At 40.7% G+C, this 19,533-nt stretch overlaps 1 protein-coding gene across 12 annotated transcripts in view; it reads right to left on the bottom strand.

Moving 5' to 3' along the window:
* The window catches only part of Abi1 (abl interactor 1), a 91,879-nt gene that overhangs the window by 38,315 nt on the left and 34,031 nt on the right, over positions 1–19,533 (bottom strand). For all 12 annotated transcript variants that reach the window (XM_042278000.2, XM_042277996.2, XM_042277994.2 and 9 more), the window contains exon 2: positions 11,186–11,353. In XM_042278000.2, the coding sequence (XP_042133934.1) occupies positions 11,186–11,353 (168 nt within the window). The remainder of the gene's footprint in view (positions 1–11,185; positions 11,354–19,533) is intronic.

Raw genomic sequence — 19,533 nt, 5'->3', positions numbered from 1 at the left:
TTGTTAGTCTGCATGGAGGGCAAAATCTTAAGAGACTTCACAGTTGCTTGTGGTTTTTGTTTGTCCATCTTAATAGGTTTTGCAGGGGAGGGAAAAGGGCTGGAGAGATGGTTCAGTGGTTAAAAATGGTTATTGCTCTTATAGAGGCCCAGGTTCGGTTCCCATTATCCACATCAAACAGCCCACTATTGCCTAGTCACTCCAGCTCCAGAGAGTCTAACACCCTACTCTGGACACACACATACCATTCACACAGAGAAAACACACACACACACACAAATGCAAATAAAATTAATCTTTTAAAGATAGTTTCTATAGTAGAAATGATTCATACTCTTTGATCATATTCCCTCAGTAATTTTGCAAACTATTTAATATAGTTATCGGTATTACAAAATGTAGAAGGGTATCCTTAGAATGCCTCTAAACTTTCTTTTCTTTTTTCCAGACAGAGTTTTTCTGCGTAGCTCTCTGGCTGTCCTGGAACTTGCTCTATAGACAAGGCTGGCCTTGAACTCAGAGATCCACCTGTCTCTGCCTCCCGAGTGCTGGGATTAAAGGCGTGCACCACCGCCACCACCAGGCTTTAAGCTTTCTTTTTTGTGGTGCTAGCAATAGAACCCATAGCCTAACACATGCTAGGTAAGTGCTCCACCGCTGATTTACATCTCAGCGTCACTACATCATCTTCAAGAGATCCAGTGCAACTTAGCTAAGTGCTAATTGTAGTTAAATTCTACTTGGCATGAAATTAAGTTCAGGATTCTATAGCTCCACAAAGGGGAAACACTGAAATTTTGTTCGGAAGTGGAAGAGATGGACACTACTTACTTTCATTTATTCCTAACTCTCCTGAATATTTACTCCATCTCCTTCGCAAGGCCAGTTTATACAGTATTAATCTGAGATAAGTTCTTTGTCAGTTCTGCTTAGCAAACTCATCCACATTCAGACTTAAACTGCCATGTACATACAGACACTTTTCTCCTGTTCTTCTGGTGATGCCTCAAAATAAATACGGCACAAACCAAACACCTAAGTCCACACAAGCCTATTTTTTAATGAGTCTACTTCAGTTGTCGATTAAGTTATATATACTCTTTAAAATCTTGCCACATCTACCTTTAAATAGAAGGAAACCTGCTTCCTTCTACTTCCAATACTTCAACCCTAAATTACTACATATCTCACACATTAGTTTTCTAACTGGTCCACAGACATGCAATCTGGACTTTCCCCCGATCTATTCTTTATAACATAATCACATGAATTTTACCTACCTCCCATCATTAGAAGGCTCCTAGAAAGAAAACAAATTTCTTAGCTCCTAGAATATCCCACACCGTTCCAGTCTTCAAGGGAAAAGTAAGTTCAAAAGGGCTCAACTACCTTTCCTATGTGTCCACAGTCTGCTTCTGAAAGTCAGCTTTTGCTCATTCTCCTGCCTCTTACATACTGCACAAGTGTTCAATATACTATTTGAAATTACTTGAAAAGTTCTCCTCTGGTTCTCCTATCCACTATCCTGATTCTGAATCACAAGAATCCAAATCATATTCTGTCCAGCCATGCACAGCCCACCAATAAGAGTTACCCCAGTAGAAAAGGGCCTAGAACAATGAGATCCAGTAGTTTGAAAAATGCAAGCATGAAATCAGAAAACCCAGGTTTGAATACTGGCTCTTTCACTTAATTGCTACAAAATTTTATACAGTTTTTAACCCATTAAGATTCTGTTTTGGTGGGGCTGAGAATAGAGCTAAGCAGTGGAATGGTGGCATGTGCGAGGCCTTTGATTTGGTATATAGAACATACATGTGTACATACCCACCCATTGATTATTGTATCAGAATCTTTAACACTGCTTTATACAAAATGCACTCAAAAATTTTACAAATCTGGAAAGATGCAGTGGCCAACACCTTTAATCAGGAGGCAGAGGCAAGTAGACTTCTGTTTGAGTTTGAGGCCAGTCTGATCTATAGATAGAGTTCCAGACCAACCAGAGCTACATATTGAGACTATTTCAACCACCTCCCCCCAAAAAATGTATCAAATATAAATCTCATTTATCAAACTAACCAGTTCTACATTCCTAGATTAAGATAAAGCATTTCACACTGGGCATGGTCTACAGTGAAAGCCTGTCTCATAAAAATAAATAATAAAAGAATAAGTAAATACAACATTTCTAAGATGTAAGAACCTAGACACATCACGTTGTACATTATAAACATAACGGAAATCATGTTCACACTCCAGTTTTTCCACTAGTAACAGGACTTTGGACAGCTTCTCAGAGCTAGCTTGATAAGCACTAGGGTTCTGTCAGGTTAAAAACGCAGTGAGTATAAGCTAAACAAGTACTGAAAGCTACAATTAATTTTTAAAAGATGATGGGGTGGGGGTTGGAGAGATGGCTCTGCAGTTAAGAGCACTGGCTGCTCTTCCAGGAACCAGGTGGTTTACAATCATCTGTAATTCCAGTTCCAAAGAATGTGACACCCTCTTCTGGCCTTCGCCCATACACATAAAATTTTAATTAAAAAATAATATTCTACCCATAAAAAATGTCAGAGCAGCCGGGCGGTGGTGGCGCACGCCTTTAATCCCAGCACTCGGGAGGCAGAGGCAGGCGGATCTCTGTGAGTTCAAGGCCAGCCTGGGCTACCAAGAGAGTTCCAGGAAAGGCGCAAAGCTACACAAGAGAAACCCTGTCTCGAAAAGAACAAAAAAACAAAAACAAAACAAAAAAGTCAGAACACCCTGACATAAACCCTAAACCTCTCTCAGAGCCCTATACACCATTAAAAGTACTATGTTTACTTTTTGATATGTGTGTAAACTAAATGTTTAATCCAAGCTAAATGTTTATTTCTTTAAACATTTATTATTTCTTTATGGTAAAAAACTTTAAAAATCTTTTCTAACTTTCCTTCTTTTTTATCTAGACTTTTGAAATAGTCTATATATTGAATATATCAACATATTGTTGATATCCAGTCACTTTACTATCAATTCACTAATTCATGTTCTCCATCTCATTACCTTTACACACACACACACACACACACACACACACACACACACACACACACACACGGTCTCATTATGCAGCCCAGGCTCTGAACTTGTCACTCGCAGACTCCTGACTGTAAGGCATGTGCCACCATGCCTGGCTGACAATTTCTTTTTCTTTTTTTCAGTATGTGAGCAGGAACATGCACCAGCATGTGATGCCAGCGGAGGAATCAGTCATTCTGATCTATTACTCACCTCATCCCCTTAGGACAGGGCTCTGGCTGAGTCTGCAGCCTGCTGTTTTTATATTACACAGGTAAGCTGGCCAGTCAGCCAGTCCACACAGACTTTTTATGTGGGTACTGGGATCTGAACACGAGTACTGCTGCTTGCGTGAGTGCTCGTACATACTGAGCCACACTAATTTAAAGTCAGATTTTAATGAATTAACACGTTAGAAATTTGGTAAAAATAAATTGTGTGGTAAGTAAATGTTTTCAAAGAATGATTAAAGTATCACCAAAGCAATTCTGTTTGGCGGAAAAAAGTATTTTCTAGGATAAATGTGGAAGGCTAGGTGTACACACTTGTGTAGAAGCAAGATGACTAGGAGTTCAAAGTCATCCCTAGCTAGAGTATGAATACGAGGCTAGCCTGGGCTACAAGAGACAAACAAAATCAAACTCAAACACAAAATTTGTGGTAAATTTCACAAGTAAGTCAAACTATCTTTTGATTATCAGAGAGAGGGAGAGGGGGGGGGAGGGAGGAAGGGAGGGAGGAAGGGAGAGAGGGAGGGAGGGAGGGAGGGAGGGAGGGAGGACCACAAATCAAGGGATGTGGATCTCTGTGAGTCTGAAGCCAACGCAGTCAATGAAAGGAATTCCAGGCCAGGGATACATGGTGAGACTCTGTCTTTAGAACAACAGCAACAAAAACTGCTCTAACATCCAAGAGAACAAGAGATAGTTTACTCTGGAACCAAGTATGAGTGACCATGGCCTGGAACACAGGCTCAGGTTACCCTAATACATATATAATAAGAACAAGTACTTCCCACATGGTAACATTTTCGTGAAAGTTTTATTTTTATAGAACAAAACAATGTTAAGAAATGATGGCATTTCTCAAATACATTTGTGGAAACATCAAGTAGGTTGGTTATAGCAAGGTAGGGAATCTCTGTTACAGAGAATTATCTGATAACTTTCTTAGCCTTTGGGTTGGCTGGTGGCCTAATAGTACATTCCAAAGGAATGTACCTAATAGTCACAAGAATGGTTGCTAGGTAAAACACAGAGGAAGACAATGGTTGGCTATTAGTAGCACAAGATACTCTGGCTCCAGATAAGCAACACTGAGGCTCTCTCCTCTTAGCAAGTTGTGGAGGCCCACAAAGGTTTCCTAGTGAGATCTGAGCTTGCTTTACCCAGCAGGGCTGCATTAGAGGATTGCTTGACCACATGTGTGGTTACCAGGTGATTGGAAGAGTCTGCACTTGGCTGTTCTAGGAGGAGGTCTTTTGCTCCACCCCTTGGCATTCCTATAAAAAGCCCTTTAGAAGACAGAAGGGGCCAGTGGATAATGGTCCAGGCCCTCCCGAGGCTATCCCGTGTTCCTGTTTCTCTCCCCTCTATCCTTCCATCCCCTCTATCTTTCTTATCCCTCTCTCCTCAAGAGTACCCTGTCGTAAAATGTGGGAGCTGATCGCCCAGCTGGGCTCCCACAGCAAGTTCTAGCCAGGTGATTGGCTGTGTGCATCTTTAACACGGCGTGGCTTTGTTGATTTCTGGGAACTCAGTTCGTAGTGTCCTCTAAGACCTGAGAGTATGGGCTAGAGAGATGGCATGGCCTCACCAAAGACCGAGTTCAGTTCCCAGAATCCACATCAGAGGCCGCTGCCTCCAACTCCAGCTCCAGGTGACTAGACACCCTCCTCTGGCTGTGAGGGAACCTGCACACATCTGCACATACCCACACACAAATACACATAATTTAAAAAATAAATCTTGCCGGGTGGCGGTGGCGCACGCCTTTAATCCCAGCACTCGGGAGGCAGAGGCAGGCGGATCTCTGTGAGTTCGAGGCCAACCTGGGCTACCAAGTGAGTTCCAGGAAAGGCGCAAAGCTACACAGAGAAACCCTGTCTCGAAAAACCAAAATAAATAAATAAATAAATAAATAAATAAATAAATAAATAAATAAATAAATAATAAAATAAAAAATAAATCTTTAAAAAAATAAAAAACCACTTGGTTATGTAAAATTACCACAAAGAAATACATTGTTTTAAGTGTGTTCTCCTTCCTGTCCTTGTCACTTTGGTGGGTAGGAGGTACAGATAGGTTTCTTTTATAAATCTTTCAGGAAAAAAAGTTTGTTCCAATGATCAAAACACAGAAATGCAGGCAGGAGGGAGATGTGTCACAGCAATACTACTTGATATGACCTTATTTTCTACAATGTATTTATCAGGAGGCCTCCTGGACCTCACAACTGCCACTCCAGAGAGAGCATTGTGGGTTTCAAGCCAAGACTTTTACATATAAATAAGGCCACAATATATATTTGCTGAAAACAACTAAGAAATGAAAATCTAAATCCTTCTGCCCTGAATAGCAAATGGAGATCGTTTAAAAAAAAAAAAAAAAAAAAGTAAGAGTCCTGAGACAAGCTACACAGAGAAAGCCTTCAGCAAAGAAAAAGACGATCTTTGTCTGTTCCTGCTCATTTGGGCCAGACTCTGGAAATGGCCCTATGCCCAAAATTCTGTTACAGAGCTCTGTTCAATACGCCTGAAACAAGGTCCCAATCAACTGAAATTAACTTGATTCAGAATGACCTATATATACACACTACAAAATAGATTTCTTAAGAAAATATGAACTGCAAAATCAGACTCCATGGAAACACTTGAGTCAGAATTATTATAAAATAACTAGGCATGGTGGCCCATGCCTATAATAGCAAAACTTGGGAGCCAAGGCAGGAAGATCCCAAGTCCCAGGCCAAGCTGAGTTACAAGACTTGAAAGCAGAAGTGAGGGAGGGTGAGATGGCCTGCTAGGGAAGGAAGGCTGCTTGCTAGGCAGGCCTGACCACCTGAAATCCTAAGTGGAACCCATGTGTGCTGGCCAGTTTTATTTCAACTTGTTATAAGCTATAGTCATCAGAGAAAAGGGTACTTCAATTAAGAAAATGGCTACAGACAAGCTATAGGGCATTTTCTTAATTAGTGATGGTGAGGGAGGGCCCAAACCACCGTTGGTGAGGCCACCCCTGGGCTGGTGGTCCTGGGTTCTAAAAGAAAGCAGGCTGAGGAAGTCTTGAGTAGCAAGCCAGCATCCATGCACAGCATCTGCATCAACTCCTGCCTCCAGGTTCCTTCCCTGTTTGAGTTCCTGTCCTGACTTCCTTCAATGATGGGCTATGATGTAGAAGTGTAAGCCAAATAAATCCTTTCTTCCTAGCTTGCTTTTGGTCACGGTGTTTCATCACAGCAACAGTACTCCTAACCAAGACACCATGTAAAGATGGAAGGGGAAACTAACTCCAAAGTTGTCCTCTACCTCCACAGGCACACCATGCCATGCCACCCTGCCACAATCATAATACATAAGTAAACAGAAATAAGGCCATCTAGGAAAACTGACCAATGGGAGAGGGTGATTGGGAGAAAGAGGAGAGGAAGCTAGTTAGGGAATATGACCAACATATAATATGTACATGTACAGAGGTTTTGTTTTGTTTTGTTTTTTAAATGAAAGGCTAGATTTAGATGGCCAGATGGCTGAGTGAGTAGGCTTTGCCACCAAGCCTGACAACCTGAGTTCAATTCTTGGAACCCACAGCATAAAAGGTAAGAACCAATTCCAGTAAGTTCCTCTGATCACACAAGTGCCAAGGCATGTGCATGGACACAGACAGACACCAGTGCAGGCAGAAACACACACACACACACACACACACACACACACACACACACACACGTTTAAATATTATTTAAAAAAATAAAAACAAGAATATTAACACAATAACAACAAAGCTCTTAAGTATTTTAGTCTCAAATTCTTAAATATTGAGAAAAATGATTACCAGATTTTATAAGGAAAGGGGGACCTGAAACAAAACAGAAAAGTGAACCACAAAAAAATTTAACAAAGAATAAAGGAATAAAAATTTTAAAAAAACAAAGACTTTCATGAAGAATAAAAACTAATCAATAAAATAACATAATTCTTTTAACTACTGAAACTTAAAAAGGAAAAAAAAAAGTGTAATAGATATAACCAGAAACTAAAACTGAGGAAACGCTCCTAAAAAGATGAATAAGAATTTAGAAATATTTAGAAAATGGTTAGAAAAGATAACACAGCAGAAGAAATAAAAAAGTATATCCAGAAATGTAGTGACCTCATCTCCAGACAAAAAGATCCCTTCCTCTTAGAAGATGGACAGAGTTAAGCAGGCCCTGTACGAGCTTTCTTTCTATGCACATGCATGCAACAGGCCACTAAATAAAATATTCAAAAAGTTGTCTGAAAGAAGAAAAGACAAATTAAAAACAAAACATTTAGAACTATCCAGAAATTATGGAGTGTGTTTGCAATCCCTGGGGATGCGAGGAGAATCTTGAATTCTAGACCAACCTTAGTCCTGTCTGTAAAAAAGAAAATCCCTAGACCCAGAGTCTGCAGCTCTCTACCTCAATGACATGGTAGAACAGATGAGACCTAGAAGTTTAAAGGAGGGCTGTAGGGAGCTCAGGACGGCGGCTTGTCTGCCATATGTAAGGCCTTAGGTTTGAACTCGAGCACTGCCCCACCAAAGAAACAAAAGTCTAGGAAAAATAAGGATAGTAAACAAGTAATAACAGATTCTAAGACCAAATTTGTTTGGTTAACACGCCATTTTTAATAGTGTATAACCTGAATAAATTACCTAGCCTCTGCATCTGCATCTGTAATGAGGTTGGGTGCTATTTGTTTGTTTTCTTGCTTGATTATTTGTGTTTTGAGACAGGGTCTTACAATGAAGCCTTGGATATCCTGGAACTCAGAGAGCTGCCTGTCTCTGCCTCCTGAATGCTGGGATTATTAAAGGTGTGTACCATCACACCAGGCTTTGTAATAAGGCTGTTGTGAGGATAAATTAACTCACACTTTTTGACATGTGTAAAAAACCCTGGCATGTTGTAAGTATCATATTTAAGCACTCTGGAGAGCAAGACTAGGGATAGAAACAAGTGGAACAGAGTTTGGACTTTTCTTATAATCCCTCAAGTAAGACTGACTGGCGTTTTGCTACCTTCACATAGTACCCAATTTGGGGAGGGATTTGTGAAATGAAGTCTAATGATGGTTCTTTTAAAAACAAAGGACCACCAAACAAAAAAGTATGAATGTGGGAAAGAGACCTGTGGGGCCGGCCCAGGGCAGCCTGGCATGAGTGGGAGGGAGATGAGAGGATGGGAAGCGAGAGTAAGCAGAACACACCAGAAACATGTATGAAACCGTCAACGGACAAAGTTAATCAGTATTTTAAACACACAAACACATGCTCGCGCGCGCACACACACACACACACACACACACACACAAAACTTCCACGTGAAAAGTCTAGGTTCAAATGGAAAGCTGCTCATATAAAACCAGAATTACAGTAACGACACCAAAGTCAAAGATACTACAAAAACATAACCAATAATTCTCAAGGCCATAAAAGTAATTTCCTTAAAATTCTATCAAATTAAATCTAACAATGTATAAAATTGGCAATTTATTGGAATTTAATCCTAGGACAGCAGAGAATGCTTAACATTTAAAATAATGTAAATCCAAAACCCATACAAAAGCAATATAATTCATTTTTATTAAGAGATTAAAACAAATAACCTTGTTCCTGTCCACAGATGCATAAAAAAATAACCAAATCTATGATCTTGTTCCTTATAAGATCTCTCAACAGACTAGACAGTAAACACTTAAAAAAACAACCTGACAATTTCTTATAAACAGACATCTACCATGTAAATTATTCATTCCACACAGATAGCTGCCCTACAGAAACAAAAGCAGGACCAGTGAGAATGATAAGAACCTGAAGGCACTTGCCCAAGCCTGAGAGCCTGAATACACTCCAGGACTCCTATGTTGGAAGGGAGAGAACCACCTCTGCTAATTGGCCTCTGACCTCCAAACATAATATGCTGAGGCACCAAATGTACCAAACACACAGAAGTGAATAAAAATGTAATTTTTAAAAACTGGAAAGCATTTGACTATGGAAAGATCTATATATAAATGTTCATAGAAGTTTAATATGTGATTGGCAAATATGAAAACAACCTATATTTCCAACAACAGATATACAAACAGATAACAATAGAAATCGCTCAACAATAAAAGCAGACATTCTTTTATATGGGAACAATATGGGTAAATCTCAAGGTAAGTATGCTATGTGAAAAAGGCCGAACAAAATGAATGGGGGATGGGATAGGTGCGTGAATGCATTCACACAAAATTCTAGAAAATCTGAACTATTCTATAATGACAGAAAACCTGAAAATGGGAAGGGGATGGGGAGGAGGGAAGGGCTTACAAAAGCACATTTTCCTTTCTTTATGTTGATGATCTCTTGGGAATATGTGAAAAGTGGCAAGATACTATTATAAGCTTTAATTAAATGTAATTTAGTTTACCTCAACAAAAGTCAATAGACAGGCATGGTGGGATATAACTGTAATCCCAGCTACTCAGGAGGCTAAGGAGGGATGATAAAAGGTTTAAGGCCAGCCTGGGCAGCTTACCATAAGGCTACCTCAAAATAAGGAAATGATGTGCAGATCAGTAGTAGAATACATGACTAGAATACACAAAAGCCCTAGGTCCCATCCCCAATCCAAACAACAAAACACCTTAAGTGTTCAGTTTTGTGTTGTTTTCCAAGTGTAAAAGAAGAACGAAAGAATAAAAGTAAAGGACACGCAGTGGAGCACACCTAGGAACCCCGCATCCAAAGGCTAACGCTGCGGACAGGAGGGCGGCTCAGCCATTAAGAGCACTGGTTCACCTCACAGAGGACCCAGGTTTGATATCAGGATGATGCACATGACAGTTCATAATCATCTGTAACTCCAACCTTAGGAAATCCATGCCCTCTTTTAGCTTCTGTGGGCACCAGGCACTAATGTGGAACAGACATATTGTAGGCGAAACACTCACGTACATAAAAAATAACTCCCCCACCCCCAAGAGGCTAAGACAGCTGGATCTCAGTTCAAGAACCACCAGGGCTACAATGAGACCATTTCAAACTTAACAAAACAGTAGGCTTACTAAACTCAAAACAAAACTAAAAGTGATCATGCCCACAATCAATCAGTAAAATATAGGTAAGGATATCTATACCATCATTACATTCCATTTGTCTGAGATTGCATATACACCTGAGGTCTATTGAGATTTTTATATCAGTGTCTAAGAGCAATGAACTACTCGTGTGTCTCACGGTAGTAACTGTGTGAACAGGTAGAACTGTGTGTACTGCCAGTCACACTTTCATGTTGTGTAACAGCTGATAATGATAGTAACTTCCTACTGGTCTATATATTTATAACACTTGTTACCGCTGTATTCAAGAACATTACTACTACTTTTTTTCTTTTTTTCAGAGTAAACCTTTTTAAATGATATCAGTTTGTATCTAATGTGTACTGGTGTTTTGCTTGCATGTATGTCTGTTGTGATGGTATCAGATCCTCTGGAACTGGAATTATAGTTTTGAGCTGCCAAGTGGGTGTTGGGAATTGAACCCAGGTTCTTTGGAAGAGCAGCCGGTGGTCTTAATTGGTGAGCCATCTCTCCAGCCTAATACTTTTTTTTAAAATTATTTTAAAAGCTTCTTTCTACACCTCCAACTGCCTTATGAACCTTGCATTTCCCACTCTTGACATCACCCATCCATAGGGAACAGTGGGTAGACTTATATACCATGAAGATTGATGTAGGTGCTCTCTACAATGTTGACACCACAACAAAATCTCCTAGTGACACATTTCTTAGCAGGTATGTACACTTATAATTAAGCAATGTATGACTATACTTAAGATACATGCTGCCATTTGACTAAACATGAACCTGAAAGACTTTGCAAGCTGGTACCTGTGAGATATGGTTGATGGAAGACTCCATCCTCCGAAGCTGAGAGGCTTGGATATCCAGCAACTGGAGTACATTGTTGGCCAATGCATTTATTTGATAAGCAACACTAGCTAGAGATTGGGTTGTATATGCTTTGGTCTCTTCTAGAGCTTTTCTCTTGTCTGTAGCCTGAAATAAGAACAAAAATAACCAATTCTTAGTTAACATTCATTCAACACACATTCTATACAAATACAGTCATTTTTCCCCATTTAAAGAGCCCAAATTGGCAATATCTAACTAGACAAATGGCATGCTGACTTTGGGGGGGGGGGGTGCGGGGAGGGAGTTCTTTACAGACCTTAAGAGAAAAATATTCACCTTTATATGAAAAAACAAAAAACCCAGGATAACTAAAACAATCCTGTACAATAAAAAGAACTGCTGGTGGTATTACCATCCCTGGTTTCAAGCTCTACTACAGAGCTATAGTAATAAAAATAGCTTAGTATTAGCACAAAAGCAGACACATTGATCAATGGAATCAAATCGAAGACCCAGACATAAATCCACACACATATGGATATTTGATTTTTTGACAAAGAAGCCAAAAATATATAATGGAAAAAAGAAAGCACCTTCAACAAATGGTGGTAGCATAAACAATGTCCACATGTAGAAAAATGCAAATAGATCCATTATCTATTGCCACACACAAAACTCAAGTCCAAGAGGATATCAAAGACCTCAACATAAATCCAGTTACAAGGAACCAACAGAAAAGAAAGTGGAGAACAGCCTTAAACACAGACACAGGAGACAACTTCCTGAACAAAACACCAGAAGCACAAACACTAAGATCAACAATTAATAAATGGGACCCTGTGAAACTGGAAAGCTTCTGTAAGGCAAAGGATCCTGTCAATAGGACAAAACTGCAGCCTATAGAATGGGAAAAGATCTTCACCAACCCCACATCCAACAGAGGGCTGATCTCCAAAATATATAAAGAACTCAAGAAACTAGACATCAAAAAAAGCCCAAATAATCCAGTTTTAAAAAAGGGGTACAGATCTAAACAGAGAATTCTCAACAGAAGAATCTCAAATGGCTGAAATACACATAAAGAATTGTTCAACATTCTTAGCTATCAGGGAAATGCAAATCAAAATGAGTCTGAGATACTATATTAACACCTGTCAGAATGGCTAAGATCAAAAATACAATTGACAGCTTATGCTGGAGAGGATGTGGAGCAAGGAGAACACTCCTCCACTGCTGGTGGGAGTGCAAACTTGTACAGCCACTTTGGAAATCAGTATGACGGTTTCTCAGAAAATTGGAAATCTGCCTAAACCAAGAGCCAGCATATACCCAAGGAACACTCAATCATACCACAAGGACACTTGCTCAACTATGTTCACAGCAGCTTTAGTTGTAATAGCCAGAACCTGGAAACAACCTAGATGCCCCTCAACCGAAGAATAGATAAAGAAAATGTGGTACATATACAAAATGGAGTATTACTCAGCTGTTAAAAACAATGACATCATGAAATTTACAGGCAAATGGATGGAACTAGAAAAAAAAATCATCCTGAGTGAGGTAACCCAGACCCAGAAAGACAAACATGGTATGTACTCACTTATAAGTGGAAAATGGCTGTAAAGGATAATCATACAATCCACAGACCCCGAGAAGCTGGGTAACAAGGAAGGCTTAAGAGGGGACACATGGCTCTCCCAGGGAAGGGGAAATAAGAGGTTATCTCCTGGGTGGACTGGGGGTGGTGGGGATGGGAACTTGAGGGATCAGGTGGAGGATGGTTGGAGGGGACGAGTACTGAAAGAGATGACTGGAAAGGGGGGGGGCACCTTTTCAGGGTTAGGTAGAAATCTGATGCCAGGGAAACTCCCACAAATTTACAAGTATGACCCCAGCTAAGATGCCTAGCAATAGTGAATATGTGGCCTAAACTGGCCATCTGTGATCAGACTGGTAACTACCCCAATTGTCATTCAAGAACTTTCATCCAGTAACCGATGGAAACAGATACAGAGATCCACGGCCAAACATTAGGATGACCTTGGGGAATCCTGCTGAAGATACGAAGGAAGGATTGTAGGAGCCAAAGGGGTCAAAGGACATTACAAGAAAACCCACAGAATCAACTAACTTAGCTCATAGGAACTCAGAGTCTGAACCAACAACCAGGGAGCCTTCATGGGACCAACTTAAGCCCTCTACATACATATATATGACAGTTGTGTAGCTTGGTCGATTTGTGGGACTCCTAATAATGGGAGTAGGGCTGTCCTTAATGCTACAGCTAGTTCTTGAGAACCTATTCCTCATACTGGATTGCCTTGCTCAGCCTTAATGCAAGGAAAGGTTTTTTGGGTTTGTTTGGTTTTGGTTTGTTTGTTTGTTTGTTTGTTTGTTTTTGGTTTTATTTTTTGTTTTTGTTTTTTCTTTTTTTAAAGAGATTTTCTATTCATTTTACATATCAACCACAGATTCCCCTGTACTCCCTCTTCCCCCCACCCCCTATTCCCACCTATTCCAAAACAAGGTCTCCCACAGGGAGTCGGCAGAGCCTGATACATTCAGTTGAGGCAGGTCCAAGCCTCTCCTCCCTGCACCAAGGCTGTGCCAAGTGTCTCACCATAGTCACTAGGTTCCAAAAAGCCGGCTCATGAACTAGGGATGGTTTCTGATCCCACTGCCTGGGGTCCCCTAAACAGTTCAAGCTAAACAACTGTCTCAACTATCCAGGGGGCCTAGTCCAGTACCATGGAGGCTCCTCGGCTATTGGTCCACAGTTCATGTGTTTCCACTAGTTTGGCTAGTTGTCTCTGTACTTTTTCCAATCATGGTCTTGATATCTCTTGCTCCTAGAATCCCTCCTCTCTCTTGTCGATTGGACTCCTGGAGCTCTGCCTGGGACCCAGCCATGGATCTCTGCATCTGCTTTCATAGAACCACTGGATGAGGGTTCTATAATGACAGGATATTCAACCCTCTGATCACCAGAATAGGTCAGCTCATGCACCCTCTTGACCATTGCCAGTAGTCTATGGTGGAGTCATCCTTGTGGATTCCTGGGAACCTCCCTAGCACTCTGCTTCTCCCTATTCCCATGGTGCCTTCAATTATCATGGTATCTCTTTCCTTGTTCTCCCACTCTGTTCCTGTTCCAGCTGAAGAATGGATAAAGAAAATGCGGTACATATATACAATGGAGTACTACTCAGCAGAGAAAAACAATGACATCATGAAGTTTGCAGGCAAAAAGATGGAACTAGAAAATATCATCCTGAGTGAGGTAACCCAGACTCAGAAGGACAAACATGGTATGTACTCACTCATAAGTGGATACTAGATGTAAAGCAAAAGATAACCAGACTGCAACCCAGAGCTCCAGGGAGGCTAACTAGTAAGGAGGACCCTAGGAAAGACAGGGATCGCCCAGCGATGGAGAAATGGATGAGATCTACGTGAGCAAACTGGGGGAGTAATGAAGGGGGGGGGGATGAGAGCTAAGGAAAAGTTCTCAATCCTACTGCAACTTGATTTTGTTGCTATCCACGAGAGGCCTGCCCCTTTCTGAACAGAAACAGAGGAGTAGAGGTGGGGTGGAGTAGGAGAGGAGGGAGGAGAAACTGTGGTTGGGATCTAAAATAAATAAATTAATTTAATTTAAAAAAAAAAAAAAAAAAAAAAAACGCCCAAATCAGTTTGGCAAGATAACTCAATGGGTAAAAGTGTTTGCTGTACAAGCCTGGTTACCTGAGTTTGATTCCCTGAAACATCTTAAAGATGAAGGAGAAAAACAGCTCCAAAGATGTCTTCTGATCTCCCCATGCATGCTGTGGCACTGGCACCGTCACACTATGCACACTTATGCTGAAACTAAAGGGCCACCTAGCTTTTGAGGGCTCAGTATTGATTACTACTCAGAGAAGAGGGAAAGTATAACATGAGTCACAACAAACGACACAGGAAACCAGTGTATCACCAATGGTCGCAAAACAGAGTGTATTAATAAGTTAAAAACCATTTAGTGTAACATTGATGTGGCTATAGTAAATGGTTGAGATAAAGGATAGGTGGCAGGGAGAGGGGAAAATAGAAGCAAGCAAGGTTTAATCAAAGGAAAAAAGAGGGATAGAAATATCTGTTATGAAGAAGAGAAAATAGCAGATTAGGGGGATGGGGAAGGCTGGAGTTATAACCCTGTGGTAAGTTATGTGTTTGTTGAGCTCACAAGGCCCACAATTCAGACCCTAGAAGAGCCTGAATGAATGAATGAATGAATGAATGAATGAATGAATGAATGAATATAATCAGCGATTTCTCAGTAACAAGAATAAGCTTAAATAGAAGAGGACTAGAACATGAAACAAAATCTTAATAAGATAAAGTCTGCATAGAAAAATAGAAAGCAAAAGGCAGACAGGGTAGATCCGAAGAAAACAAAGGAAAAGTGTCCCCTGAAGTGGAGTCCTGGATTGAATAATAAAGAGAGTGAGCTAAGCAGCCAGCTCAGCTCCTGCTCCTGCCATCATGAGGAACTGGACTCTCAGACTGAACCAAAACAAACATTTCTGCAATTGCTTTTTTGCCAGGTACTTGTTACAGCAATGAGGAGAGTAACCAATAATTAGTTTTGGTCATGTAAGAGAGATAGCTGTGGCATGATGGACTGAAGCATGTTTCCTCTATTGTCTTTACTCATGAGTTCTGTACGTCTAAAAGAGAGATGTGCTCATATACCATACTGACAGACTGTACTGTGGTGGTTTTTACTGTTTTGTTTACTCAAGCTCAGACTATGTGCTCCATAATCTTCTCCTTTGTATGGCTGCCAAACACACTGGGTTAGAACTAGCCAAAAGAGGAGTTTGTATAAGCAACGCTGTCTACCATCTGCAGGTGTCCCTGGTTAGATGCAGTAAGAGGCATGGAGGAACTAGTGGGCTCCAGCTTGACCTCTCTCTCTCTCTGTTCCTGATTGTGACAGTAGCCCCACTCATGTGACAATCTCCAGGTGTGGTTGGCAAATCTAGAGTGGCACAACTTCCGGAAGCATTGGCTTTGCCTTTGCAGTCTGGTTTCTGCAGCTGGGTGCTCTAGCTTCTCAAGTTGACTGGTTATTACTTTCTCATTTCCATCCTCCCTGGATCTTCACTGCTTCCTCAACTATTACTATAAAGGTCAAGTGAAATTATAAAATAAATACCTTCTCTAGAAATCACACTGGACTGCTTCCTGCTTTAAATCTTGACTTTAGCACACTTTCCTTGTTGGAAATAACTACATACATTTTGACTACATGGTAGTCAAAATGAATTCTTTGTCACCTGTCATTGGTTCTAGTTTTTCTTTTGCTGTCATAAATTGAGGTGATATGTATATTGTTTGCACTTGTCCTTGCTTTTCTTCTGGGCAAATACCTAGAAGTGAAGAACACATAGATTTTTAAGCAGCTGTGATATGTGTTGTCTGTCCAGTATGTGGAGTGTTTTGCAATCATTCTTTTTAAGAAGAACTAAAATTGTTTGGGAAATGAATTAGTTGACAGCAAATGACTAAGTGTAAGGAAAGCCAGTATCTTGGGCTAAAATGAGATCTTTTATATGAACAATACATAAATATGGACTAAGTCAGGTATTTAAAAAAGTTTGAGGGGCATGACGATAGGTTGTCCTTCCAGGCAAAAGGTTTAGCTGTCCGCAGGCGCCTGAACCTGCCCTCCCTGGCTCACATGGAAGACTTCCTAAGGGAATTAGGGGCTCGAATGTTATCTGTGCTGTGTAACTGAAGAAGAGGAATGGATGTGCATTACTTAGGTCACATGATGGGGGCACTGTTTCCCTGGGCAAGGGAGTAGGAGACCTGGCTAGTGGGTGACCTGTGCAACTTTGACAGCAGCTAGGCTGCTGACCGCCAGGTGGCGGTGTTGTGAGTGCACACTGGTAGAGGTGGGCTCTGCTGCCTTGCTTATAGTCCTCTTTATTAGGGTCTGTCTTGTCTTAACAGTAAATTTTGTTTTGTTGGGGTGTTTTGTTTTGTTTTGTTTTGTTTTGTTTTGTTTTGTTTTGTTTCATGGGAGCTCTCACTTTGTAGCTGATGCTGGCTTGGAATTTGCTATTGTATCCCAGGCTGGCCTTGAACCTATTTGTAATTTTTAAATGTACTTGCTCTTTCTAAAATAGGGTTTCCCTAGATTGTGTCCTAAGACTTTTAAAGTATAAATGCATTGTGATACTGATGATAAAGGGATTTTTTGGGTTGTAACTATGATAAAACTTAAAATGTCAGAGCTGTGTTATCCGTCTAATAGAAATGCCAGGAAGATATAAATTGACTACAAAGGTTTCAAAGTGTTTGAGAATACAGTTAAAGATGAAGACAGGTTAAGTGTAGCTGTAGTTGACCGTCCTATGTAAGCTTTCCATTTAAAGAACAGACTATGCCACAAGTCCTATTCCCATCCCATGCCTCCATTATTTTTTTTTTTCCTTTTTCTTTTGTGAGACAGGTTCTCCAGTGTTGCCCAGGCTGTCCTCAAATCTGGTCATCTTCCTACCTCCCAAATGCTTGATTATGGTTGTGTACTTCTGGTTTGTGTTAACTTTCTGATGAACAGTCATGACAAGGATGTTCAGGTACTGACAAACTAAAAGGGAGAAAGATTTCACCCTCAGGTGAAGAGTGAGAAAGAGGAAAGGCAGGTGGAGTAAGGGTATGGATGGGGGTTGGTACCCAACGGAAAGGAGGAAGGAGGGAGACAAAGGATGCAGAAGAGTGAGGTTGCTTACAACGAGTCCTTTTTTATTTCATGCAGTGAAAATAGGGTGTTTTTTTTTTCTTTTCCTTTGAAGAAGCCATGAAAGGACAGAAAAGGAAGCAGATTTACTATTAAAAGTTTCTACTCCAGCTAGCAGATTCTAATTTAGTAAGTTTGATTTCTGCAGGTGGATAAGGAAGGAGGAAGAAGAAAATTGGTGATGGTTGAGATGATCACAGAGTTCAGTTATCTAAGGAATTTCCTGTATGGTTTATTTTAAGTGCATTCACTGTGTTGCTTATTTTAAGTGCAGCTATTTTAAACAATCAACTTTTCTTTTAAAGCTGTGTATGTTTGATTCCCTTTAAGGGGCCTTCATCCATTGTATAAGACAGGGAAGACAAATGGGCTTCCTATCAGAAGTCAATCCCAGTGCCGTCAGTTAACAGGGAGCCTATTGCAATTAATGCTGATCTTAGTTCTGTGGATACATTCTTAGTTGTCTATAGTCTGTGATCCGTTCTGTTCTCTCCTTGGGCATGCTAAGGTGATTGGTTGGTGATTATAAGGAAGCTACAAACAAAATAACTAGCAGCAGTCATTTTCTGCAAATTTGCTGTTCAAATTTATAGTTTTTATGAGTGGAAACTAATGGTGACTTGAAAGGCATTCTCCAGCAAGGTGTTACATCTACACATGGCTTTTTTTGCTTGTTTTGTTTTATGATTTTTTGGGACAGGGTCCCTCTATTCAGCCCTGTCTGTCCTAGAACTCTGTAGACCAGGCTGGCTTCAAACTCAAGAGATCTGCCTGCTCCTGCCTCCCAAGTGCTGGGATTAAAGGCATGCACCACTGCTGTGGGATGTTCTGTATGTCCTGTGGGAGCCCTTCTTGGGTTCTTTGTGGCATTACCCAGCAGGTCCGCATAGAGGATGATTAGGACCATGGGCCTGAGTGCAGGTGTCTGAGATGGTCTGCACTTGGCTGTGCTGGGGGATGGTCTGTATGTCAAGTTGTTCTGATTGATCAATAAATAAAACCTGATAGGCTGTGGCTAGGCAGGAAGGATAGGCAGGACTAACAGAGAGGAGAAATAAAAGAACAGGAAGGCAGAAGGACTGACTGCCAGATGCCGCCATGACCAGCAGCATGTGAAGATGCCGGTAAGCCACCAGCCACGTGGCAAGGTACAGATTTATGGAAATGGACTAATTTAAGCTATAAGCACAGTTAGCAAGAAGCCTGCCACGGCCATACAGTTTGTAAGCAATATAAGTCTCTGTGTTTACTTGGTTGGGTCTGAGCGGCTGTGGGACTGGCGGGTGACAAAGATTTGTCCTGACTGTGGGCAAGGCGGAAAACTCTAGCAACACACCACCACCACCACCTAGCCACACATGGCTTTTGAATGCTTGAAATATTGCAAGTCAGAGAAAATGAAAAAAAAAAAATTTTTTTTTCTGTTGTGAGGGGTGAGATCTCATACAACCAAGGTTGGTTTCAAACTCGCTGTGTAACCAAGGACAACCTTGAATTTGACACTTTTGATTTACTCTTGAGTTGAATGCCAGCACCA

This window comes from Peromyscus maniculatus, chromosome 5 (genome assembly GCF_049852395.1).
Source record: "Peromyscus maniculatus bairdii isolate BWxNUB_F1_BW_parent chromosome 5, HU_Pman_BW_mat_3.1, whole genome shotgun sequence".
NCBI classification, from domain to species: domain Eukaryota; kingdom Metazoa; phylum Chordata; class Mammalia; order Rodentia; family Cricetidae; genus Peromyscus; species Peromyscus maniculatus.
This window is presented reverse-complemented; position numbering and strand designations above follow the sequence as displayed.